At 38.6% G+C, this 25,672-nt stretch overlaps 2 protein-coding genes and 1 long non-coding RNA gene across 3 annotated transcripts; 2 read left to right on the top strand and 1 right to left on the bottom strand.

The window, feature by feature from the left end:
* Window positions 1-1,520: 1,520 nt before the first annotated feature.
* Window positions 1,521-25,454, bottom strand: rassf4a (Ras association domain family member 4a). Its single transcript, XM_063491974.1, has 11 exons — window positions 25,358-25,454; window positions 19,345-19,413; window positions 19,146-19,221; window positions 7,837-7,943; window positions 7,090-7,163; window positions 5,225-5,394; window positions 4,700-4,801; window positions 4,329-4,380; window positions 4,024-4,145; window positions 2,587-2,684; window positions 1,521-1,934 (listed from the first exon to the last, which is right to left on the bottom strand). The coding sequence occupies exons 2-11, from the start codon at window positions 19,395-19,397 to the stop codon at window positions 1,865-1,867; spliced, it is 924 nt and encodes a 307-aa protein (XP_063348044.1). The 5' UTR covers window positions 19,398-19,413; window positions 25,358-25,454; the 3' UTR covers window positions 1,521-1,864.
* Window positions 9,565-10,843, top strand: LOC134640294 (uncharacterized). Its single transcript, XR_010573921.1, has 2 exons — window positions 9,565-9,794; window positions 10,199-10,843. It is a non-coding gene; the product is annotated as an uncharacterized LOC134640294 (long non-coding RNA).
* LOC134640124 (C-X-C motif chemokine 10-like) lies at window positions 20,129-21,471 on the top strand. Its single transcript, XM_063491737.1, has 4 exons — window positions 20,129-20,203; window positions 20,330-20,459; window positions 20,556-20,639; window positions 20,990-21,471. The coding sequence occupies exons 1-4, from the start codon at window positions 20,137-20,139 to the stop codon at window positions 21,105-21,107; spliced, it is 399 nt and encodes a 132-aa protein (XP_063347807.1). The 5' UTR covers window positions 20,129-20,136; the 3' UTR covers window positions 21,108-21,471.
* Window positions 25,455-25,672: the final 218 nt, after the last annotated feature.

Genomic DNA, 25,672 nt, shown 5'->3' with positions numbered 1-25,672 from the left:
GCTTAGGTTGTCCCTACAGAAATTGTTTTTGTGCATCAGTATTTCAATGGCCACTAGAGGGTGCTATTACAGTAAAAAAAAATTAAAATGCTTTAAAAAATTGCCTGTGTTTGTTATTTACACACACGTGAAAACAGCAAATTACAATAAGTGTTTCTAAATGGCATTTTAACTTATATGCAGTGCAGCACATTTAACATTGTATTTAATACTGATTTTCTCCCTTTAATTTTTGGTGATATTAAAATATGATAAAACGTTTTGTTTTTGGGTTCAGAGATGAGATAGTAAGTACATTTACAACAACAGGAACACCACTTGATAAAACAGTCATAATGTCAAGGTCCACACAGTAGCTTTTTGGTGAATGCAAATCATTACAATTGTTTTTATTTTTGGTTTACTGCTAATCAGTTGCCAGTCTCTCAAACCTATCAGCTAGGGTGCAAAGGCCAGATTTTCACAGCTTCCTATGTAGCAGTTTTATTTGGATCACGGATATGTGGTTCAAGACCTCCTGTTTTGTGAATCAGTCATTGTTTATAGATGCAAATGATATATCTTTAAAAGCTTAAACATCTTCAGACAATAGCTGATGTTTATGAAATTACTTTTCAGAAATGTTATCTTTTCTTTTTTAAAATGGAACATTTACATGCATGCAACAAGTTCAGTTGCAATGATCAATAAAACTTGCTTTTATTGACCACAATCAGAAACCAGAAATTTTCAGCTACGTAAATCCAGTTTCTGCTTATAGTTTCTACTAACTTCCATGCATAAATATTTAGTTAGTTTAATATATAGCAATGCAACAGGATATCTTATCCATTTGCAGGAAAGGCAGACTCTGGTGCTTATCAGGAATTTTGCATGAGCATATGTTTTTCATACTGAAAATTAAACCAGTATTCAAAGGCTCAAAAGAAATTACTGCAGCAAACATGACTATACTTGCAGTTTTTCCATTTCTGCAGGGTTTGAGAAGTTCATAAGATACAGCTTTCCTTAGCTGGACACAGTTAACCTTTAGCAATATTCCCTTAAGTAGTGGATAAATGTGACCAATCTTCCTCTTGGCCAATATTTCAAACTAAATTTGCTTTAGTAAGAATATGAGCTCTGTGAATAAATGTGAGATTAATGGTTAGGAGTAGGGAGCATTATTGAATTACTGTTATGATCTGATAAAACAATAATAGTGAGTGACTGTAGGTCAGTGTTTAAAGTCAAGGTTGATCCACAAAATATTACAAAAGTCTTGCCGTTTGTGAATCTGTGGGAAAAAGGAACAGCCATACTCTCTCAGGATACCTCTATTGTGTAATGCTGAAAGGTTCAGGGTTCACACACACAGACACACAAACATACACAGACACACCTCATGGGAAGTAGCTGGCAAAGAGGGCTGCTTAGAAGAACAATGCTAATGTGTGTTCAGTCTGTGGAAACACAGGAAATAATAAATATGGCTGTGTGTGTGTGTGTGTGTGTAAGCCCAAGCTTAGTTTCATTATTATAAGACATCAAGCAGTATTTTTGAAGGACAACACTAAAGCTGATTTATTAGATAAAAGGTCCAAGTCAGAGAAAACATTACCAAAACGCTTCAGTATAAATATCCATATGTGCAGTAAAGATTTTCATACAAAATGTGAATATATTAATACAAGATATCAAAAACAGTGATGCACTTAGTTGTAAAAATATTGACAGAATAGATGATACAAAGTGGTGACTCACTTTTTCTCCTTTACCTCTACATTCACTAAAGTATATGGAACTATTCCCATACTAAAACAACAATCATTAGTGTTGCACCCACCCATTCCCCTTACACATCAGCACACGCCTATAGAAACAATCATGCTCTGTCATCAGTGTGAGCTCTGTCTTCAAGCTGATGCAGTATCATAGATTTCAGGGCACTGTACCTGCAGAGGTGGGGAAAAAAAACACTTGAATAAAGGCTTTGTGTTGCATGTCTACACTTACACCCAAATACATATTTATTTATTACTGAAGGGTGGTATTATTTTAATGAAAAGACTGAACAAAGAACGTGTTATGAATGACTTATTTGTCAGACTGTCGGTGGAGCTTAGCTACTTAGAACACAAATCCTAAAAAAGAATACAGGTTGAGACAATTTGCTGCAAGTTAACTGTAACCATGAAAGGCACAGTTGTGATTCCATCACTGACTTGTAGTAATTCCTGGAAACTTTATCCCAACCTTAAACCTGATCTTAACATTGCAATGTAATATTTTTCTTACGATGATATGCCCTTTGTCTCCAGAAGAGAAGCAAGTCCCTACCACAGAACTGTGTAAACAGACTCATAAGGCCACATGAGTCATAAAAGTACATACAATGTCAGGGTTAGTAGGCTGAAATCTCAGTCATATGAGGTGAAAGATTATATAAGCTTGCAAACAATGAGCCGTGACACTGTCCTTAACTGAAGAGTGACTGCCTTGTTTTGATTCAGTAATACTGACAGGAAACATGCATATTGGCTCCACATAATGAAATAAATCAGTCGAGATTAACAGCAGTTATGAGAGGAGAGACTCTCGACTTACTTTTTGGTCAGTTTGATTATTTCACGTTCCTCTTCCTCTTTCAGTTTTTCTACAAAGCTGTCTAAAACGGGAATCTCAAACTTTATGTACTGGGCAACCTGGAAAAAGATAAATTCAAACATATTATTTTGAGTGAGAACTATCCACAAATGAATGTTACACAAAACAAAGCTTTTTTCCTTTCCCCTGGTTTAGCACTAAGATGGCAGATTGTACTCATTACTGTTATTTATTGTATTCTTGTGTTTTTCAGTGCAACTGATATATTGTTTGCTTTTAATGAAAGGTCTGCATTGTGTGTGAGAGTGAATATTGTGACTGGAATCTGCTGTGATTGTGGCCCATATACACAGCCATATGGATGAATATCTGTAACTCGTGCACTTTGTGTTCACACCTGCAGGAGTAAATGGGGTGTCTGCATCCCATTCTTTTTTGTTCTTTCTTAACTTCATTGAGATGTATAGATATAGTATACATAATAAAGATGTATAGATATTTGTTTACCCGTTATTTGTGACTCTAATCGACTCTAATTTGTACTCTGTTTTAAAAAAAAAAAAAAATTAATAAAAATGACATTTACTGTTCATTATCAAATTGTTTTTGTGCCTGCTGGGAGCTCGGAAAAATGATATTTATCGTGTTGTTTTTAATTTTCCCAGACATAGCATAACATAAATTGGGGGCTAGTCCAGGATTTGCCCACAGTCCCTTTTATGCAGAAAGTGATAATCAAACTGCTAAACCAAATGCACACTCTTAACACATAACACAAACAAAATAAAATATACTTTAAACTACAAATACTTAAATCAACACAAATATTTATTCCAAGAAAAAACCCCTCAACTTTATTTGAAATAATCAACTGAACATGCAATGAACAGTTTTTCAGTTGTCTTAATACAAATAGTCAAAAGTCACTTCTGTGGTTTACCCAGAGAAAATTGGAAATAAATATTACTTTGACATTTTGTTTAAAACTCTAATCTTTTAAAAACTATAAGATGACACAACAATAATAAAAGGATATGTCAAACTGAATCAAAACTATGACAATGAACCGAAATCAGACAAGTGAGATTTGGCTTTTAGCTATTATTTTAAATAAGGTAAACCTTTTGTTTACTTGTGCAAAAATAGTGTTGCCTTTCTTAATTTAGAGTGATTCAAATGATAAGACTATTCAGGGAATGTACCCAGCAGCAACCTTATTTATATTACAGTGTTGTCACAGATTTAGTCATGTTAGCCATTGTTACATCAGTCCCTAAACAGGAAATCTTTTCCTCAGCTTGCTAATTATAACCCAACTGTCTATCATTGCGCCATTGTTTTGTTGTGTGTCTACAGAAAAAAGAGAAAAGAAAAAAGAAAAAAAGAAGTCACGCGCACAAGATAAAAGAAGAGTAGTGGCACTAAGCCCATCCTCACATCATATGTGACTTCCTCTCCCAGGTCCGCCTCTGTGATAAAGATCTTGGAAATTTTCTCACAGGGTCCATAAAGCACACGTGTCACCAGTGGGTATTCACCATCCCTCAGTCGTGCCCTTTCTGCAAGGTCATAAGCAAAGTAAAACACTGTTTATTTACACACACACACACACACACACACACACACACACACACACACACGCACGCACACAATTTGTAAAAAAAAAAAACATAAACAAATTAATTAAAAAACAAACAAACAAACAAAAAACACACACACACGAATTGAAAGGTCTCACTTACCACCAGACTCATGCACCATGTAAAGAACAAACTCCTCAGCTTTATTCTCCACCTTAAAAGACAGAAGTATTAAGGCAGGCATAGAAAGCTTTTAGTTCAAAAACAATGTTGCTGTTATGCCAGCAGGTTAGAAGGATTGGTTTTCTTGATTATGCTCCCTATGAAACTGTAGCTGTCTCCAGGCTAGCACTGTGCGTTTGTCAGTGGCAAGATCCAGTTTACCACTGATTTACCGAAATGATCACCCATGATAATAACTGCTTACTTCACTCACATTTTCAAGTATACAAAATTTATCAAATGAATATATTGATAAGGTAAATACTTGATTTTAATCAACTTGAAGTGAGACAAGTATCTTTATTGCTCACCCTAAACTTGTGTAGCAGCAGGTTCAGGACTTGTCCAGTTGTCATGGAGCTGTTTACTCTTACGTTAGTGACTGAACCATAGGCTGGAGTAAAAACAGATGTCTGGAGGCAAGAACACAATAATGGAAAAATTCACAACAGAAAATGCCTATGTAGAAGACAGAGTACTAGTAGAGGTGCTTTGCTTCATCGACACTTCAGTATGGATTCCTAGGCTTGAGTGCCCTGGACATTTTCCACAGGAAGTCTAAAACAGAAAGGAAATCTCTCAGTCTGTACCTGGACTCTGTTCAAAAACAACATGCACTTATTGTATCTGAGAGACTGATGCAGGAACACAGTGTAACGCCTTTTTTTCTCCTCCCTGTGGCACATTAATGAAATGAGATCACAGCTGGCTATTGTAAAACTCAGCAAAAGCACAGGCACACCCACACAGGAAAGCACTGCCCCTCTGCACCTGGAGATGTGTCAACAACCAGATACATTAACGGGTGTACTGTTATGAGTGTTCTGTTTATGTACCTTATGGTTGTAGAAGTGGCCGTTGATTGAGAACCTGTGTGTGCGCAAGCGCTGCAGGTCTCTGGCAGTGTGAGTCTTTGACCTCCTCTGAACACGCATGAAGGAAGCATCACTCCTGGTCCTGAGTAGCTGAGGAGAGTCGTCCTCATCCTGACCACCCACGTCACCACCTCATTGAGGGAGACACGTAAAGAAAAAACACACCTGTTTTAACACATAGATCAGATAGTTCTGTTCAATCATTAGCTTATATGTTTCATTGTTTTCATACCAACCATCCACTTTATTAGGTACATTGATTCAACTGCAAATACCTAATCACCAAATAAGGTAGGAGCAGCTCCTGATTAGGCATAGAGAAATAGTCTAGAGAGCCTTATTAAGTTCAAATCAACCACAACATTTAAGTGACTTTGAACGTGACATGGTTGTTGGTGCCCGAGGAGACTGTCTGCGTATTGCAGAAACTGCTGATCTACTGGGATTTTCCCATAGAACCATCTCTAGGGTTTACAGAGAACAGTCCATAAAAGAGAAACATCCAGTAAGCAGCAGTTCTCTGGGTGAAAATGCCTTGTTTATGTCAGAGGTCAGAGGAGATTTGGCAGACTGCTTTGAACTGAAAGGAAGGGAATAGTAACTCAAATAACCACTTGTTACAACCAAGGCATGCAGAACATGTTGAATCTCGAAGCAGATGGCTACAGCAGAGGACAACAACAGGTGCCATTACTGTGAGCTAAGAACGGGAAACTGAGGCTACAGTTCACACAAGCTGACCAAAATTCGACAATAAAGCCGTTCTGAAGGCAAAAGGGGGTCTAATCCAGTAATGGTTATACTGGGTTAGACCTCCTTTTGGGATAATAAAGTGGACAGTGAGTGTATATTCAATAGCCTGTACTTCATACTGACATTAAATGTAACATTAAAATATGTGAACAATCATTTTGGGGTTAGGGGAGAACATATTTTATACATTTATATCCAATAAAAACTATTCATCTGCTGACACATTCTTTTTACATGAGCAGCAGCAGCCTAGTTTTCACCCTGTGGTATTTTCTTCCCAATTATGAGACAATTATTAGCATCAATAAGTAAAATGATTTCTTGATTTGTTATCAGCACCCTTGTTCAGTTAATTTTTTTGAAAGCAATTTCTATAGTTCAATAAATACAATAATTTCCTACAACTGGCAGGAAACCAGGATTTTTCCAATAATCAATCATAAATCAAACAGCTATTAATATGGTGTTAAAGTCAGACAAATCTTGCTCCTCAGAGCTAGCTCTGACGAATGAGTGTTACACTACAAGTTAACAAGAGTTTTCCAAATTAGTTTTTGAGACTCTCACCAGTACACTGTAACTCTACAATCACAATCTAACTAAACTTATAACAGTAAAAAGTAGATCATATAGTATTAGTTGTGAATATTCATTTTTTCTTCCATATATTTTTTTATTTTGTCATATAATGGTGACCACATCACCACTGTATGACAAAACGTTAAACCACTGATTCAGATTGGCAAATTTTACAAATTTGCTGCGTGGTTTACCTTTGGTCATAAGGTGCCTCTGTGAGAAAACAGATGCTATCAAAACCACTTAGTGATGGCTTTGATAGAGGCCTTTCTAACAAGTCTAACTCTGGTTATTTATAGAGCTGGTGATCTGATTTCAGTGGCATCTCATGATCGTATGTGCCCAACATGTGAGCCTACCTTACCACTGTGCTTAATGAAGCACTTGTGGGGCCATAATCTCCTTCAGTAGGTGTGTAATCTGAACTAATCCAGCAGGTTTGTGTGTGTGTGTGTGTGTGTGTGAGAGAATAGCCGCACGTGTTTCAAACTCACCTGCTGGTCCGGTTTCTCGGTCAAGCGAGTTATTATTAGACTCTGCTGACACCTGCTTCGCCACGGTAAATCTGCTGTTTTTGTAGAAGACAAACGAGGGGAAAAAGTTTTTAAACCTCGAACACCAAGCGTATCATATTTGATATATGAGTTTTTATGTTATCTCTACATTATCAGTGTGATTTTAGCAGTGTGCAGTTAAACTGCACAATATATTTTTAAGCCATACATTGCACAAAAATGTCAGACGTAGCAATTTTTACACTGTAGTATGATACAAATACAATAGAAATTACAAGTCAAATATGCAAATTGATAGTTACTTTTTTTTTTTTTATGTTAGACATTTCCATAAACATTCCAGTTTTAAAAATGAGAATTTTCTCGCACCTAATGTCATGGTTCAGGCTTTTACAAGGTTAATGTATCTTTACAGTTTATGTGAAGTTAATGTTTTTAACTTGCTCTGAACCGGTGAGATGTGATTGAAAGCCTTAAGTAAGCAATGGATTTACATATTTGCAGGCAGCTAGATGAGCAGATTAGCATCTTTCAGATAATTATGATGCTACAGTAAAAAGAGGATTATCTTAGCTTAGCTCAAAGCTAGAATAATTGTTTTAATTATTCTGAGTATTGATGAAACTGCCAATCATTCTCTTCAGAAACATATCATTGGCTTTTGGCTTCAAAGTGCTTAGAAATGGACTGAAATTAGAAGCTGGCATCTGAATTAGGCTGTTATACCTGCTGAAACGAAATCTTTCATTGTCATCATACATCTGAAGTCTTATTGGTCGACATAGACCCCAGTAGATGTTCAGCAGCCCTTCAAGAACAAGCTCTCCATCCTCCTGCATACACACACAAACACACGTATGACAATAATTATCAGCAGTCATTGTCCGAGAGGATATCCTGCTGGCCTGCAGCCACCATGGTTCAATATCAGGTGTACGTGCTGGGACATTCGCTCACAGCTGCAGGGTGAGCTCTGTCATCTCTCAGAAACTGTGGAAAAAAAGGGCGTGTCACACGATCCTTTTTACAAGAATGAATCACGTCTGGGAGGGCCAAAATGGAACAAAGTCTTAATAACTGCTGTGGGTCACGTACACGCAGGGGGCGAGTTTGTTGTTTTTGTTGAGAAAAAAAAGTGAAACTCTAAAATTAGAATAAATTGGAAACTATGCCGTACGTGCTTTGGATGTAGAAAACAAAACTGTTTGCTTTTACAGCTAAAAGCAAAACACAAAAGGCAGAACTAAAGCAGAAATCAAGGGCCTTCGGAGTGTTAACGTGAAAGATAAATCCCGAGGTTCAACAACAAGTCAAGGTTTATGTGTTTTGTATTAAAGCTAGATCAGTAATAAATCAGATACCACGCATCTGTGACTGTGATAACAGCCATCCACCACACTTTTAGGACGTCCGCTTCCCTTGCCTGAAACAACTTGTTATATCATCACTATAACTAATTCATTCCCCAGAAATACAATAAATATCCTTTAACAGATTTGCTGAGGGGAAAAGCTGATGAATCAAATCATTATAGCAGTTTCAACAAGTAACACAGATAAGAAATGGAAGAAATAATTTCTAATTCTCAGAAGTCCAACTGCTCAGCTGACATGCTACCAGCTAAAACCAACTAGCATTGATTTTTAAAGTATAATTTTTAAGTAATAAAAAGTAAAAAGTAAAATCATTGGAAAAGGCTGAATACACCTGGAATTCATAAGTCACAAAAAACTTTAAATGTATGCAAGTTTTGACATTTCAATTTACATACATCCCAATAAGATTGAATCATTTCCAGTGAAATGTAATAAAATTTAATGGATTATGAGCTTTATTTAATACAAGAAAAGCATAATTAGGCCAATTCTTCTAATTAGGGAGGTGTTACATACAAACACTTGGCTTCACTGAGCTCAAACAGATTAATTATTAATTAAACAAGAACAAAACAATTCATATTAGAGGGCAGATATTTTATGTACTTTTTGAGCAGCTTGCATGTGATGCATCCTCGTGTACGCTCTGCTTTCATGCATTTCACTTGTGTGCATGAGACTGATTGTTGAAGTAACCACATGATTTGTAAGAGTTTTTATGTAAACAATTTTTACATTGAAAATGTTTGAAAGCGTCTGAGCCGTTACAGACATAATCCTCATGTTTTGGTTTTTTTTAACTTTTAATGGGTTGATTTGCATTGAAAATGTGTGCGTTTGTGTATTTTTTTTTCTGTTGGTTTTGTAACAAGGGATCAGGAGGAGGCATAATGGTTGGAAATGACTGAAAGAATAATTATGCTTGTTTTCATTTTCATAATGATAACAATCATAAATGTTAAAGAATGGAGAGAAGAGACAGAAAGTGGATTTCTGGAGGCGCTCACGGGGCTTCATTGTTTTGGAAATATAAACATTCAGTGCAGCTGCACAGCTGAACCTCGCTGACCCACCACTCCTGAGTTTCCTGAACAGGCATGAACACACCCTCAAGTGCACGCACACAAATTCACACAGATGCGAGTTAGGTCAGCTGAGCTATTTTTGGATCTAGCGGTTAATCACTCTGCTGCAGCGTGCCTCTATAAAGGCTGGATACACACTCTAGTCCACTCAGACTCAACTGCAAAGACTGGACATCACTTCTATTTCTCTCTGCATGTCAAACCTACAACCCAAGCATCAAAGGTGAGAATGATTCTTCCTTTACTTCTTCATTATTAGCTGTTCCTCAGGACTACAAATGAATTATCCCCACAAGTTATTTTTAGAGAAATCCTAGCAGTGTATTCAACATTAACTAAAGAGTTATAAGATTAAGTTAATGATTTGGAAGTAATTATTTCCAGGAAACAATACAGAATAAGGAAAGGGGGAAACATCTTTCAGTTTAGCTCCTGTTTTTAAATTTAAAAAAATGGTAATGAGAGCAATTAGAGATGTTTAGAGATTATGTCAGATGTTTTAGCAGCACAGTTATATGTTCTCAAATATTAGAAATTAGAGCTATAATCTGTATTTCTTTTGATTTATTCTTGAAAAGAAAAAAAAAACCCAGAGTCTAATTATTTTATTGTTCCTCTCCGCTGCAGCATGAAACGCAGACAGTTGTTGCTGTCTCTGCCTCACTTGCCAACCATTACCGAGACACTTGAGGACTTGCCTGTCAACCCTTCATCCTCCCAGTCCACCCAGAGCTCCCAGTCTCTAGAGGACTACATGACCAGCATCCAGGCTCTTGCCCGACCTGTTGAGGCCCCAAGCTACGGCCCTGTCAGACTCCAGAGGTCCCCCAGGCTGCGGCAGTTCTCAAAGGCTCAGATGAAGCTCTCCGTTTCTGCCTCAGCACCTCGCGGGTCTCCGCGCACACTAAGGACTTCCAGACCTTCCAGTCTGAATCTAAACAGCAGCACAGAGGATTTTTCCCTCAGGATGAGCAGAGAACGTGACTGCAAGGGAAAGGACCCAGTAGACTGGCTGTTTGGACAGATAAGGACTTGAAGAGAGGTTTGGTTGTTGTTGTGGGAAACCCTGGAGGTACTTTGGAGTATCCAAACAAGGAGCCACAGGAGGAAGTGAACTGCTGGTATTTGCTCAGTGATAAAATCTCTATGTGACCCATGAGCAAAAAGAAGACTTATTTATTTTCCTGCACTTCTACACGTTTACATAAAGGAATATTTTGTTAAGATGTAAAGGCTATAGTTTGTAATAAAATACTAAAATAATGAACAGAATCTGAATTAGCATGTTTTTGTTTCTGAGATTAATCCACAAAGAAGAAGATGACTAAAAAACCCTCTTTTTTGTGTGTTAAGTCACACTCTCTAAAAACAAAACAAAACTCTTTAAACGTCTGAGATCTTTTTTTTTTGGTTTTCTGTCATATTAAACCCTACTTATAAAAAAAAAACAAAAAACGGTAGATGATCCTAGTCTACTGACAATAACAACAGTTGTTATTTGCATCCATAGTGTGAGAGGTTGTGTCCGCAGGCAAGCAGCACATATTTTAGTCAAACCCTGTTACAGAAAGAATTTTACTCTATACTTCATCCACACTATATACCAGAGGTAAACATTTTAAAACAACACTTGAATGAGTAAATTATATATACAAAGTAATCAAACCCCTGAACTCATTCTTATAGCAGACCAACTCTCCTGCTAAAATAAACAGACACTCATGTGATCAGGTGATCAACAGTCAAACACCCACTGATGACATCTGGAAAGCAATGGAGTGAAAAAAGGGAAGGAGTGACATTTTTCCACACTCTATGGACAAATATACACTACTAATCTAAACCAATATTAAAATAGTACATTAAAAAACAAAAACAAATCTAAAGTATTGATAGTTATGATATATAAAAATATGAAAGTGAGCATTCTGCAGGAGCATATATTTAATGCTGATACTTTCACTTTTGCCAACTGAATATTTCTATTTTATTCAGTGTTATAATAAATATAAATATAGTGAAATATTGTGCAGTATCATAACAAAGCTACAGCTGTAGTTAAAATGACATCCTTTGACCTACTGCAACAAAAAAATATAGTAACAACATTTGTAGTAAAATGCTTACATATTAAAACATGATGATCCAAAGAATATAACATGTAATTATATTTAAAGATAACTATTTTATAGAAGTCCCAAAAAGTTGATTCCGTTCACCTGGACGTAGAGTTTTCAGTTGGAAAAACATTTGGTCCAGATGAACAGAACCAACTTTTTGGGATTTCCTTACCCGGATGTTTGAAAATGGATTAAGATATTCTATAGAAGGCATTTTAGTGAGTCCCCCCCCCCATTTAAATTCTAATGATAATAATTTTTTTATGCACGACTTGTAAATGGTCCATTTAAATTTTTTTTTATCTGTGCTTCTACTTAAATCCACAAACTTCTTCCATCACAGCTACAAATCTACCACGATGATTCCTCCCCCGTCTCCGTTGACCTCTTTTAGTCTCAGCATGCTAGTGACATCCAGCGGTGAGAAATGGGGGCTACAGTTCAAAACCTGGATTCGGCCACTAGAGTGCGCTATATACTCACTGACGGACACCGGAGGTTAATAGAGCATACCAGCCAACCTACCACTCCTGTGCAACGTTCAGGAGTGGCTGAAGTGAGCCCAGTGTTTACTTAGATCAGGCTGAAACCTTTGCACCATACAACAGTGCGGTAGCATTTATAGTCTGAAAAATACACCCAAACAGTAACCACCATTTACGTTTAAGACAAACCCAGATACTGAAGTGCTCTTTAGCATGTTTTGGAACTTGGCTCTGCAATCTGAGGAGTGAAAGGAGAATTCGACACCTCCGGCAGTCTACACCTGCATTATTACAGATATTGCAGTGATACTCTTTAAAAGTGTACATGTTAGAATTTGTTTTCTTCTCACAGGTCCTGGGGTTGTTTATTCTGGATGGTACTAAACTTCCAACTCAAAGCACCTGACATCTCCTCCTCCTCCAGTATGACTAATACACATCACCTGACTACACCTTTACAATTTGATCATGAGTGATTCTTAAAAACAACACATATCTCTGCAGCCTCCAACCGCCACTTCACATACGTCTTTCCAAAGGCAAGCTGAATGATTGTGCAAGTCTGGCTTTGTCTAATTACAGACACATATTTTCTAGTAATTCACAGGAGGAATTTTCTACTTTTATCTTATAATCAAGGAGTGCCGGTACAGTGCAATATTTGTGAGCCGTATCTACAAAATATCTACTGTTCAGTGGATGAAGATGAAGCATGACCCTGTGGACAGATTGCTCTTGATAACAGTTGACAAAACAAAGAAACTACTTTCAGCTGCTCCCTTATTCACAGGGGGTCATCACAGCGGGTAGTTCGGTGTATTTAATTTTGCAGGGTTTTCTTCTTTTTCCTTTCTGACACAACTCCAAGAGGATTTGTGTTTCCTCCTGGAATCGAATAAGGGGTCTTTCACTCCTAAGGTGAAACCATGTGGAATTCACTTTCATTTTCCAACGAAACCTCCACCAAGACAGCTCACTCTCTGGGCAGTATTTACTTTTAAGGGAACAGTATTATATTTTGTATATATTAAATGTTTTTTCTTTGTTCTTTTTAAACATAGTTTAGGATGTTTTTAGTGCAATAAAAGCGAGTGCAACATACAGACTTTTGTCATTTGCCCCACTGAAATTCGTTTAAATATACTTGACATAATTTTGAGTATAATTATGCTTTACTTGTTTTTATTTATGTGGATCTATACATGTGTAGCATTCATTTGTTAAGATGTCCTGACTAAAATGTCCTTTAAATGTTAAGTGATAAGTATCAAGTTAAAAAGGTTTTTGATCACAAGTTTTTTTGTTTTCCAAAAAATTATTCATATTTGGGATTATTGGACATGCATTTAAATTGTTATGTGGTACTGGTTAAACAGCTTTACCTGTTACTGTGATATCTTTTTTGGTATATCGATATATGCTGTTAATGTAAACAATGACAATAAGCACTATTATCACTTGAAGGAGAGGTCAGAGGTCAAATGTGGCATGATATTATTTATTTCTATACAGTACTTTGTATATGTTGACAATACATACCACACTTTATACAGTTTCTAAGTTCTAAGGCTTTTTGGTAGCACTTCCACCAATAAATCATTAGGCTGACCTTGAAGACCTTGATGGATGTGAGCCCAATTTCAGTGGACTGTTAACACAACCCCACTCGTCACCCCTACAAAGTTTTATCAGCATTCATTCAAAGGTTTTCGAGCTACCGCGTTTATAGACAGAATGGCACACACACATGCAAACACTACCAAAAGCATAATCTCACTGGTAGAGGCAACTATGTTTATAATCTAAAAAGTGCTTGATGATTTATTTATTTTATGACTTATTCCTGCGTTTCCTGTGGTACGACCATTATAAAAGACTGAATTCTTGGCACTGTTCAGTCTTTCTGTACACACCTTGTAAGGTGGAGTGATTAAGAATAGCTGAAGAAAGCCTAAAACTCAGACAAGCAGTAAAACAACAAAAGGTAATGCTTTGAATGTGTGTTACACTCTACTTACTCTATAACAGAAACAGACTTGACAACAACCATGCAGAAGCACATTAAAGCTTCTCCTAGCAGAACTGTTTTAAGGAATGGGAGTTTTCACAGTACAATCTAAACAGTGGGACAAACAGTGGGTGCGTGAGAATTGAGCAGATAGTGGTATGAAGAATTCACAGCAAATGGCTGGGCTTTGTGTCCTGCCCCCTGCACACTTGACCCAAGCAGCTTCTTAACCCTAAACCAAGTGGAGTACATCCAGCTGTGAAAACAGGCACTTTTTCTTGTTCTACATGGCCACTATGTTTGTCATTGTCCAGCATGTGAGTGAAAACAGCTTTAGGTAATCAGATTAAGTAGCTTGTTTGCCAGCAAAATTAGCATTTAGGATTCAGTGATGCACCCTAACCAAGAGTCCCTGTCAACTATTCTCATGCAGCTAAACATAGACATAATTCATTTTCATTTATCCTTGCATCAACATTACTGCTGAGCAATATTTCTCCACTAAGAGTGCATTTTCAGTTAAAATGAGACAGCATTTGAACTTTACCACTACAATAAAGCTGATATTTAATTATCAAGAAAGCAAATACATTGTTCTTTACAAAAATAAGTAATATGAATCTAGTAAGAGTTGGTGATGTGTGACCTGTAAAGTTAGCTTATGTGTATGAGTCATTGTCACTGTGAATGCGTCATCGTCTTGTTATGCCCGTGACACAAATTCTCTCTGTGTCTGCTGCTGCTGTTGTTGTTAACTGGAATATTGAGTAATAACCAAAGGCAAAATAACATACGTCTGTAGCCACTGTGACATCATCCATGGGTTTGGGGCTCCACTCTTTGATGTGTTGAATTTTTGGATGCTGCCATGCTGGTTTCTTGGAACTAGAAGTGACCACATGCGAACAAGAGGGTGGAGTTCTAAATTTTCAGCTAACACTAATAAACCTGAGTGGAAAGCTGTTTGTAAACTGTATGGATGCAATGCACAGACACATTTAACTATAATTAATGCATGGTAAAAAGCACCTTTATCACAAATAAAAGACTAATAAAATACTGGAATTTCCCTCACTGAAACTGAAGCACAGACTTCTGTAGTCTGTATAACACAACAGGCCATATTATTAGTTAAACAAGTCAGTTAAAAATCTCCAAATGTGCACCAACAGCACACACAAACTGAAGAAGTCCAGTTTAATCACTTAAAGTAGTGGAAGTGAGGCACTGCTGACGTTATGAATGGGCCTCGGGGGTCCACACCCACCCAATAAAGTCACTGTGCCCCGTCAGCTGAATTCTACCGCTATACTTTAACTATAAGTTACACTAATTCATACAATGTGGTAATGAAAAGGTTAAAACACCCATATCACGGTGAAGTTATTGCAGTACCAGCTCAATTTAATGATTTGGTTCACAGCAGTTTAGTGCTTCTGGAGCAATCATAACCAGCATGACAAAGGAGGATACTGGTAATGTGGGCTTATGTATGTCAGACTTTGGGAAGTACCGCTCATGTATCGTTGAAGCTAAAAAGAGGTCATTTGTCTGCTTGTACAATTTGTTTCAAAGCATGACCCCACCAGAAAATTGCAAAACAAATGAAAATGTGTTGAGGATATTGTGTGCTCTCGGTTAAAAGGTCTTGCTTTGCTTTGCCTCTGCAAATAGAGCCTTCAGCTTTCAGGCCCTCTTCTGGGGAACCAGCACCCAATTTGGATTTGAGAGACAGACACCCTTGCTACTTTTAAGATCCAGCTTGAAATTGTACTTTTTGATAAAGCTTATAGTTAGGCCTGGATTACGGGACCCTGAATCTTTTCTTTGTTATGCCGCAATAGGTTTATATTGTTGGGGATTTCCCATGATGCACTGTTTCTTTTTCAGTGTATAAACACTGTGTTTATACACCACTCTGAATTTTTATCATTAGTAATTATTAATCTCTGGCTCTCTTCCACAGCATTTCTTTGTCCTGTTTTCCTCCCCTCGGCCCCAGTGGGTCGTGGCAGATGGCCGCCACTTCCTGAGCCCGATTTTGCTGGGGGGCTTCTTCCGGTAAAGAATTTTCCCTTCCCACTGCCACCCAACTGCTTGCTCACAGGGGGTCATCTGACTGTTGTGGTTTCTCTGTCTTTACCTTACAATGTAAAGCACCTAGCGGCAACTGTTGTTGTGATTTGGCACTATACAAATAAACCTGAATTGAACTGAAATATGTTTGTTTGTTTTCTGGGGGGAGAATAGCAACGCAGCGTGAGCTGAAGGCCTCCCAGTCAAAGTTACCTGTTCATACGTTCTGCTGACTGTGATGGTGACGCCTAGCAGACATCTGTTAATTAAACTCAGAATGGCTCTATATCCACTATCCCTACAACTTCAGTATACAGATAGCTGTGTAAGAGTCATTCACCCACTCAAAGTGGTTCTGAGTGGGGAAACTTCATGGAGGCCAAAACCAACCTCATGTGGCACTTCCGCATTGGCTTCATTTCTGGAGGTTGCCCCTTGGTAATAATACAGAAATCACACACATAGCCCACACTCCAATCATTGCGAAGTGTTTTGAGAGAGTGGTGCTGGCCTACATCCAGACCAACATCACAGACACTCTGGACCCCCTGCAGTATGCCTACCGGTCAAATAGGTCCACGTCAGACACCATCGCTGCTGCCCTTCACTATTCACTCTCCCACCTGGAAAACAAAGACTCATACATCAGGGTACTTTTTGTTGATTACAGCTCCGCTTTCAATACTGTCATCCCACACAAACTGACTCACAAGCTGGCAACACTCGGCCTGCACCCCACCCTATGTGACTGGCTACAGGACCTTTTGACTGGCAGGCCCCAGTTCGTCAGGATCGGCAACAGGACTTCAGCCAGCATTATTACAAACACTGGCGTCCCACAAGGTTGCATCCTCAGCCCCATCCTCTACACCCTGTACACCTACGACTGTGTTGCCTCCAACAAAGACAACATCAATTTGAAGTTCGCGGACGACACTGCAGTGATCGGTCGCATCACTGGAGGGGACGAAGCGGCTTATAGGAGAGAAGTAGCCGGTCTGGTGTCATGGTGTGAGGACAACAACCTCACCCTGAACACTGACAAGACAAAGGAGATGATAGTGGACACGAGGAAGAAGAGGAGGCCTCACCCACCGCTGTCTATCTGGGGCCTTGAAGTGGAGAGGGTGAGCAGCTTTAGGTACCTGGGCGTCTACATCTCTGAGGACCTCACCTGGACACTGAACACCACACAGCTGGTCAAGAAGGCTCAGCAGAGGCTGTATTTCCTGGGGAGGCTGAGGAAATTTGGTATGTCGGCCAAGATCCTCAGCAGGTTCTACAGCTGCATTGTGGAGAGCACACTGACTAGCTGCATCACTGCATGGTACGGCAGCACTACTGCTATGGACCGCAAACGCCTGCAGAGAGTGATAACAACCGCGGAGAAGATCATCAGAACTCCGCTGCCCTCTCTGCAGAGCATCTACCATCGCAGAGTCCAGAGGAGAGCTGCCTCCATCCTCAAAGACCCCACACACCCCCAACATGGACTATTCATACTTCTGCCCTCGAGACGAAGGTTTAGAAGTCTGAAATCCAGAACATCCAGACTCACTAACTCCTTCTTCCCCACTGCCATCAGACTCTTGAACAGCTGACCCATTTTGAACAGTAATAATAATTTTTTTTTGCACGTCTGGTCATCTTACATATTAAGCTAAAGCTCTTTTGCACACATCGGTTTCAAATCTCCATATTTTGTCTCCTTTTCTGTCTTCAGCTATTTATTTGTACTATTTGTATTTATATGTTCTATTTCTGTTGTATATATTAATCGGCATCTGTGGGTGGACATCAAAGCAAAGAAAGAATTTCATTGCACAAAGAAATGCCTTTTCTCTTGTGACACATGACAATAAACACTTTGAATCTTGAATCTCATGTGGTGGACTTCAGTAGGGTCTTTTTTCCCCAGATAAATCCATATTCTTCTTAGATAAACAGAAATTTTAATTTCATTTTTCATGTTCAGCAGAGCTGGGGAAAAACTTCAGCTCTGACATACTGTTACAAACTTACAGTGGTTCATTCCACCACTGTAACATGTACGAAGTAATTCTTTATGGAAATTAGAAGGAAAAATGTTTTATTTAATCTCTTCTTATCACACATTAAGGCTTTTCCTTTTTACACGTTTCAACCACTTTGTATTTTAATATTATGGTTAATGTTGTAATAGCACTGGTCCCTCTGTATCCATGCTGGGTCTGTGGCTATGGGGGATTTTCCCAAAAGTGACAATGTAGTGAGTCTCACTCTAGGGGCACAACAAGAGGGACAGATCTTGACCACCTTGCCCTGCCCTCTCTCCCTCTCCCTCTCCCTCACACACACACACACACACACACACACACACACAGCTTTCTCCTTAAAAAACCCGCTGGTAAACGCAAAGGGAAACTCCCAACCAAAAAAACCTAAAGAATGAATATCTGACAAATAACTAAAACTCTTGCAAACAGCTTTACACCCACAACAGCAACATTTTGCAGAAAAAAAATGTTGTGCTAAGCAGACTTTGATGAAGAAATTTTGAAACTCCTGTCTCTCCTTATATCTTTATTTTGAGGGAAACAGGGGCTTTTTGTGGTTTGTCGACTGCTTGTCCCAAAGGAAAAAAAAACACAGCACTCTCAGGTCTGTGTTTAGAGCAGTCTCCACATTGGAAACCAGTTCGGTCTTGGGACTTTTTTCCTCATCATTTGGCTGAAAACCAGAGCGCTGGTTTATAGCAACTGGTTCCAGTTTTGTTATGTGCGTGAGCCATTTTATGTAGCGTGTCCTGCATTCCAGCAAGGCAATTTTCAAAACTGCTCTGGTCACCCCCCCCCCCCCAGCACTGTCTCTTGCTAGGTGGTCCATGAGCCACTCGCTTTTCCTACCTCACGAGTCCTCAGCTGGAAGTTTTTCCCTTCATGGTAACAGTTGTACGTCTTCAGCAGTGACAAGATATCAGACCTGAGCATGAACACACAAAAGGATGAATCAGTTCTAAAAGTGAGAGCACTGATAAAAATTTAATAAATGTGAATTTCTACTGTAACGTAAAAACTGTCCAGTGATGGAGCAAGAAGCACTTACTTTGGTATGAGTTTCTCCTCACTGAGCTTCACGTAGGTCTGATGCGCACTCATTCTGACTAGAGTGCAGCTGTGGCAGAAAAACATCAAACACAAAAATTAAAATATGCATGTGATGCTAATGTACCAATAATTTTGACTGTGAGAGTCTGTGTGGATTTAAGCAGTTAATGGAAACGCAGAAATACACTTAAAGCATATAATAAGAATAGTGCAACTTAGTTTTATTTACTGTCATACTTTTTTCAAAGTTGGAGATCTTTGGGATGTTTTTTCCTCTTGTAATGAAAAGGATTTTAAATATTTCCTCCGGTGTTAAGGGCAAGGACAGTGGTTTAGGAGAAATCACATGATATTGGCATGGAGCCATCATGTTGTATCATGTTGCAATAGAGCAGCACAAATGGGAGAAAACAACATCTTAATCTAATTAAAGGGTTAATGGCCGCTTCAGTGGGCATCTTATGTGTAATTATATGTAAAACAAGCTGACAAGAAAAAAAGACAGCAATCGCTGCATCATTTATGTCTGTATCACTTGTGTCGTCTTCTTTTTTGTTTAAAATCTAGTGGACAGCACAAAACAAAGGGAAACCTATTAATCAATGGGTGCTTTTTTTCTGACAAGCAGGATAGATGTCCCTGATCCTTGTCCAGATTCCTGTATCCTGATACTGTGGAGGGAAGGTGGTACAGGGAAATTCCTTGCTGGGAAAACACACCACGTGGGGGAGGAGCATGAGTATAAAGCAGCCAACATGTGGCTCTGGGCTCAGTGTCAACGTCCTTCAGCATGAAGCTTTATCCTCAGTCCGTCTGTGCGTTCGCTATCCTTAGCCTTTGCTGCTTACTGATCACAGGTAAGAGTCTTTTCACTTATCCATGCTTACAACTAAAACTCACTCTTTTTCAGGGTTTGCAGTAACTTAACCTGTGCTTTTGGTTGGACTGAACTGACTTTTGATCTTATTACAATTTCTGTGCAGTGAGAGAGTCAAACAGCACATTTATCCCGGGGAGATGTGTTTGTCCAAAAACACAAGAGGGTGTCAGAGGTCAACTGAAGGCACTCAAAGTGTTACCACGGAGCTCCACTTGTCACAACGTCACAGTCATGTGAGTACCAGATACTGCAGACACACTTTCACCTCTTCAGACATGTGTGCACTGAGGTGATTGTAAACTAAAAGTGTTGTTTCGTGCGTTTTTCAGAGTCACCCTGCAAAGAAACAATAAATCACTGTGCCTGAATCCAGAAGCGCCGATGGCCAAACAGCTGATTCGCTGCTGGAATAGGTGAGATTTATCTGTTTGTCACTGGTCAGTAAACTAATAAACACATAGGGGATACACCCGTCTTCAAAGTTCCTGTAGATTGCAACCAACAGTGTCTTATAAGTTGCCCAGCCGGTTTTTGTAACAAAGCACGTGGTTGTACTGCTACTTAATCTTTCCTACTGCTTTGCTGCTTGAGAATCAGTAACAAATTTCAATTGCAGGTGAATTTATCGCACAACAAATGAATAAAAATTTCTATCGGAAGAAGAAAAAGGGTCTGATATTAAGAACTGATACTTATTGCTGGATTTTCTAAGCTCATCTTTTTCTTAACTGTGCTCCTTTATGTTTTTTTCCCCCTCCTCCAGAGTTCAGAAGTTGGGTCGTGATGTAAAATTGTGTCTACAAAGGAAGAAAATGAGAGGGGGCCAACGCCAGCAGACTCGACAGAGGAGAAAAGGCCAAAACAGGAAAGTCTCATCCTGAGACTCTCAGTAGCTAGTCAGACTAAGGAAGGAAAAAAATGACACCAAGTATGTACAGAGGAGAAGTGTGCACAGAGAAGAAACTACTGTAAGGCCACTTGTGTCTTTTCTCTCTCTTTATGTCATTGCAGACATTAAGCTTCTTTAAATTGTCTAAGCTCTACATCAAAGTCTCCTTATTATTTCATTCTAAATGACTAATGTATTGAAACAAAGCCCTGGAGGCTCATAAATGAAAAAATAAGTCCATGGTTCTGTATATGCAGCTGGGAAGGCCAACTCGAGATTTTGTGGTTTATATTTATATGACTGCTTGATGTTTTATACTTTTTTTTTTTTTTTAAAATAAACATATCTGAACAATTCTGTGACTGTGTTATTTTGGCTTAAGCCTTTGATATTCTTAATAATTGAAGGAAAGGAAAGGGATTATTTCCTTGGCAGGATATGTGAGGTCACCGAGCAGACAGCCTCAGCTTAAGCTAATAAACTAAAGGATTCAAGTCAGCTGCAGGAATAAAGCAAATTGTTTTCACTTAAACTTTGTATTGGTATCCTAAATTTATAACCTATAACTAACCACGTGTTGTTTTTATAATCTGGATGCATAACATCCTTTTCCATGGCTCTTACGTACGATCAGCAGAGAGAATCCCTAACGTAAAAGCAATAGAGAAACTGATCATCATTACAGTGCATGGTGGTTATTGTGTATGCTGAATTTTATGACTAACATGGTTGGTGGTGTTGCACAATAGATGCAGAAACATCTAGGTGATCAGGGTGTGGATTTTGTAATGTTTTATGATAGCTAGTTAAGCTCAAGAGCCGTTTGAGATTTCGTGTAAATCATGTGACACCCTACTGGAGTCAAAGCAGAATATACAGACACAGACAGAGAGAGAAACGTAAGCAATAAATACTTTTTCTTGCACTGCATGAACTGAATAAGTGAAGCATGCACTGACCTGTACCATTTCCCCCTCCCAGTGTTTAAAGAAAAAAAAAAAAAGTAGAAGTATGTGAGCTAATATGGAAAGTGAAAGTCCTCAATAACAGCACCTTTGTCAAAGGACAGGAGTTAATTTTAGGGACTTTTCTTATCTGTTGTGGGAAAGTGGCGGTTCCTTTGGAACCAGGTATTTATTAGGTATGACAGGATTCTTGTAGACGATGCAACAGGATAACAGTATTGGTACACAGCTATAGAAGTACTCAGTATGTTTATAGTTTAATTATCTTTACCATATCGCATGCACTAAAATGGAAATCATATTGAAAGTTACAACTAAAGGGTTTTTATGAGAGGCAAGTAAAGGCCAAGGTGTAAAGTAATATCTACATTTCACCAACAGCTAATGAAGAGGAAAGAAGTACAACACTAGGAAAAGGGAAAACAAAAAATATAGTGATTGAAAAAAAAAACCCCACTGAAAATGAATTGTTGCTCTAAACTTCAATGCTAACTACTTAAAAAAGAAAAATCTTGATAGTAATCTTGGCCCTTTATACAAACCGCTTAACACATTTAAGGCTTGTGGTTTTTTTCTCCTCACCTGATAACATGCTACATTTATCTGACCATAAGATTATATTGTAAGTAAAGAGAAAAAAAACATGTCTTATCTTCACCAAGAACATGTTTATGCAACACACAGATTAGTCACCTATGTCTATGACGTAGATGATGCTATGGTGCCATCTAGTGGCTATTGCAAGATAGCACTTATGAAATCTTAAAGCAGTGTGGTTCCCGCTTGATGTGCCTCTATTACACACTCAATTTATTATGTACACCTGCCCCACAGTTCTTTAGGCAAATAATCATATACCAGCAACTAAATACATTTAAGCATATAGATATGGTCAAGGTAACCTAGTGAAGCTCAAAGCTTTGAATGTACTTTGAATGTTGCATGGTTGATGGCGCCAGATGGGCAGTCAGAACATCTCAGAAACAGCTGATCTATTGGGGTTTACAAAGAATTATCTGAAAAGGAGAGAAGTGACATTTCTCTGGGGAAAATGTCTTGCTGATGCCAGAGATCAGAGGAGAATGACCAGATTGCTTTTAGTTGATAGGAAGTAACTCAAATAACAACTTGTTACAAAGTAGGTATATTGGTGCCTTGAAACAGAGGGATCCAGTAGCAGATACCAGAGTGGGTGCAGCCAAGGATAGAAAACTAAGGCTACAATTCACACAGGCTGATCAAAACTGGAAAATAGAAGATTAGAAAAATGTCACCTGGTCTGATGACCCTCTATTTCTGCTGCAAAATTCAGATGGTTTGCGCAAACGACATTTAAGCATGGATCCAACCTGCCTTGTATCAGCAGCTCAGTCTGGTGGTAGTGGCTGCTTCCAGCAGGATAACACACTGTGCCACAAAACTCAGATTTTTTCAAACTGGCTTCTTGAACACGTCAGTGACTTCACTGTACTCAAATGGCCTCCACAGATCTTAATCTAATAGAGCACCTTTGGAATGTGGTGGAACGGGAGATTTTCATCATGGATGTGGTGCTGCAGCAACTTTGTGATGTTATCCTGTTAACATGGACCAAAATCTCTGAGGAATGTTTCCAGCATATTTTTGAATCTATGGCACAAAGAATTAATGAAGTTCTGAAGGCAAAAGGATGTCCAACACAGCACTAGCAAGGTGATAAAGTGAGTACTTAAGTATATACTCACTCACCACTAATCTCTGAGTATAAATATCTATAATGAGTCAACCTTTATTTACAGGGACTGCAGTCTCTTTCATACAGACAACACCAGTAGGAGACAAAGGCAGCTTTGTGTGCAGCATTAGTGCAGATTTTAATTTAAAAAAAACAAATGTCTGAGCTATTTTTTGGTCTCAGTACTTCCTGAGATTTTGTCACATGACAAAAAAGGGAAGTTAATCAGTTAAAGTAATGCTGTGCGACTTATTTATAATAAATACTGTTCCACTCTGATACACTTCATTTCAAACTGGAACCGGCCCATTCATGATGACTTTAATATGAGTCATTAAATCTTTTATTCTCAGAATCAAGGGAGGCAGATCTTTCTGAAAAAAAAAAAAAACTCAGTCATACAGGAAATGATTTTTTTCCAGTTCTTTTAGCAAAAACAGAACTTTGTCCGATAGAAAAAAAAAACAGAAGAAAAAAAATGCTTGCATGAGCAGTGTTAGCCACCACAGAAATCAGGAAACAGACTGCCCCATACTGTCTGACTGGGAAGTGATCTCTGGGAGGTGATTCAACCAATTCAGTCAAATAATAGGAATAAAAAAAAAACTAAACAAAATAGAGAGAAGTTAAAGATATACCTTAACAAAATCCTCCTTGTTGGGGTTTACAGAATCGACAATTAAGTCCACATTTATTTCATGCATTACTGAGGCAACAACACCTGTCCTACCTCCCCCTTTAATGACCTCTGCCCATCGCCAGCTTCAGCTAAGCAATGTGCTGAAAGTATGTGCATACAGAGATGGTCAGTCTACCTCTCATACATATTTATACACAATAATGGGTTCATAAATTTTCCATAACTTAAAGGTTTCCAGTCTGTCACCATTATTATGAATTATTCAACAATCACAAATGGCTATACGGTAGATGGGCCAAACGCTGTGCGATGAAAATGGGCTTCATTTTATTTGGTTGGGCTGGATTTCGGTGAATTTACATTGTCTGCGTTTTCTCAGCTCTTCTCTCCTACTCATGCATCATCTTTGTGTGCAAGCTTCCTCGGTGGACAAAGAGCTTTCATTGCAGGTCTGCTAATTGGTTTGATCATCGCGAGATTCGTATCCAATTATCACACCTACACCGGCAGCTGCGCCCGAAGACAATTCAGTCCCACGCGTAAAATGACCCCGAAAGCTTCAAATAAAGCACTCAATGCGAATTTCCGAAACATATCTCAACAAAAAAGTATAAATTTCAAATGCTAATGAGGCAGATAACACTGATCGGCAAATCACGGCTGACTAAGAGCTTTAACAATAACGAACGTTGTTTCTAACAGCAAATAGTAGATCACATGAAGGCTAACGGAAAGTTTCTTATACCAGTCATTACTCCCAAAGGCAAAAGACAAAACAAGGCGTAATTTAACCTGCATCCAACTTCTGAGCATCTCTTCTTATCAGACTGTTTTTATTTGTTCCGGGCTTTTATTGCAGGAGGAAAGTTATTGTGCCTCCTTTAAACGTAACTAAACATAAACTGAATCATTTTGAGCCTTACCATAACAGAGTGCGTCCCCGTTTTCTTCCGTATCACCAGCGTTATATGCCTCTTTTCGTTATCAGTTTTCATGCCTCCTTGGCAGTGCGGTATTCTGAGCCGAGAGATAAAGTTGACATCCTGAATATCCAATAGCAGCCCGCGTTGATACACCGCAGCCAATCACACTCGAGCATAGGCGGGATGAATCAGGGCTGCATACCTCTCCCTTCTTGATCAAGGTGGCTCTGGGGCTTTGCTTTAATCCTATCCACCAGAAAAGTGTTTTAAATTGTGGTCTTCGCCACACTAAGGGTGTTAAGACTCAGGTCTAAG

Source organism: Pelmatolapia mariae, linkage group LG13 (genome assembly GCF_036321145.2).
Source record: "Pelmatolapia mariae isolate MD_Pm_ZW linkage group LG13, Pm_UMD_F_2, whole genome shotgun sequence".
Taxonomy (NCBI): domain Eukaryota; kingdom Metazoa; phylum Chordata; class Actinopteri; order Cichliformes; family Cichlidae; genus Pelmatolapia; species Pelmatolapia mariae.
The sequence above is the reverse complement of the archived record's forward strand: the minus strand, read 5'-3'. Positions and strand labels throughout refer to the sequence as shown.

Bases quoted from the DNA above. Each gene is read 5' to 3' on its own strand.
- LOC134640124 (XM_063491737.1), top strand. From the start codon at position 20,137: ATGAAGCTTTATCCTCAGTCCGTCTGTGCGTTCGCTATCCTTAGCCTT. The intron at 20,204-20,329 runs GTAAGAGTCTTT...ATTTCTGTGCAG, and splicing joins TTGCTGCTTACTGATCACAG to TGAGAGAGTCAAACAGCACA. The intron at 20,460-20,555 runs GTGAGTACCAGA...TGCGTTTTTCAG, and splicing joins TGTCACAACGTCACAGTCAT to AGTCACCCTGCAAAGAAACA.
- rassf4a (XM_063491974.1), bottom strand. From the start codon at position 19,397: ATGAGTGCGCATCAGACCTACGTGAAGCTCAGTGAGGAGAAACTCATA. The intron at 4,802-5,224 runs GTACATAAACAG...TCTTGCCTCCAG, and splicing joins GCCACTTCTACAACCATAAG to ACATCTGTTTTTACTCCAGC. The intron at 2,685-4,023 runs GTGAGGATGGGC...ATCTTTTTCCAG, and splicing joins GAGAGGAAGTCACATATGAT to GTTGCCCAGTACATAAAGTT.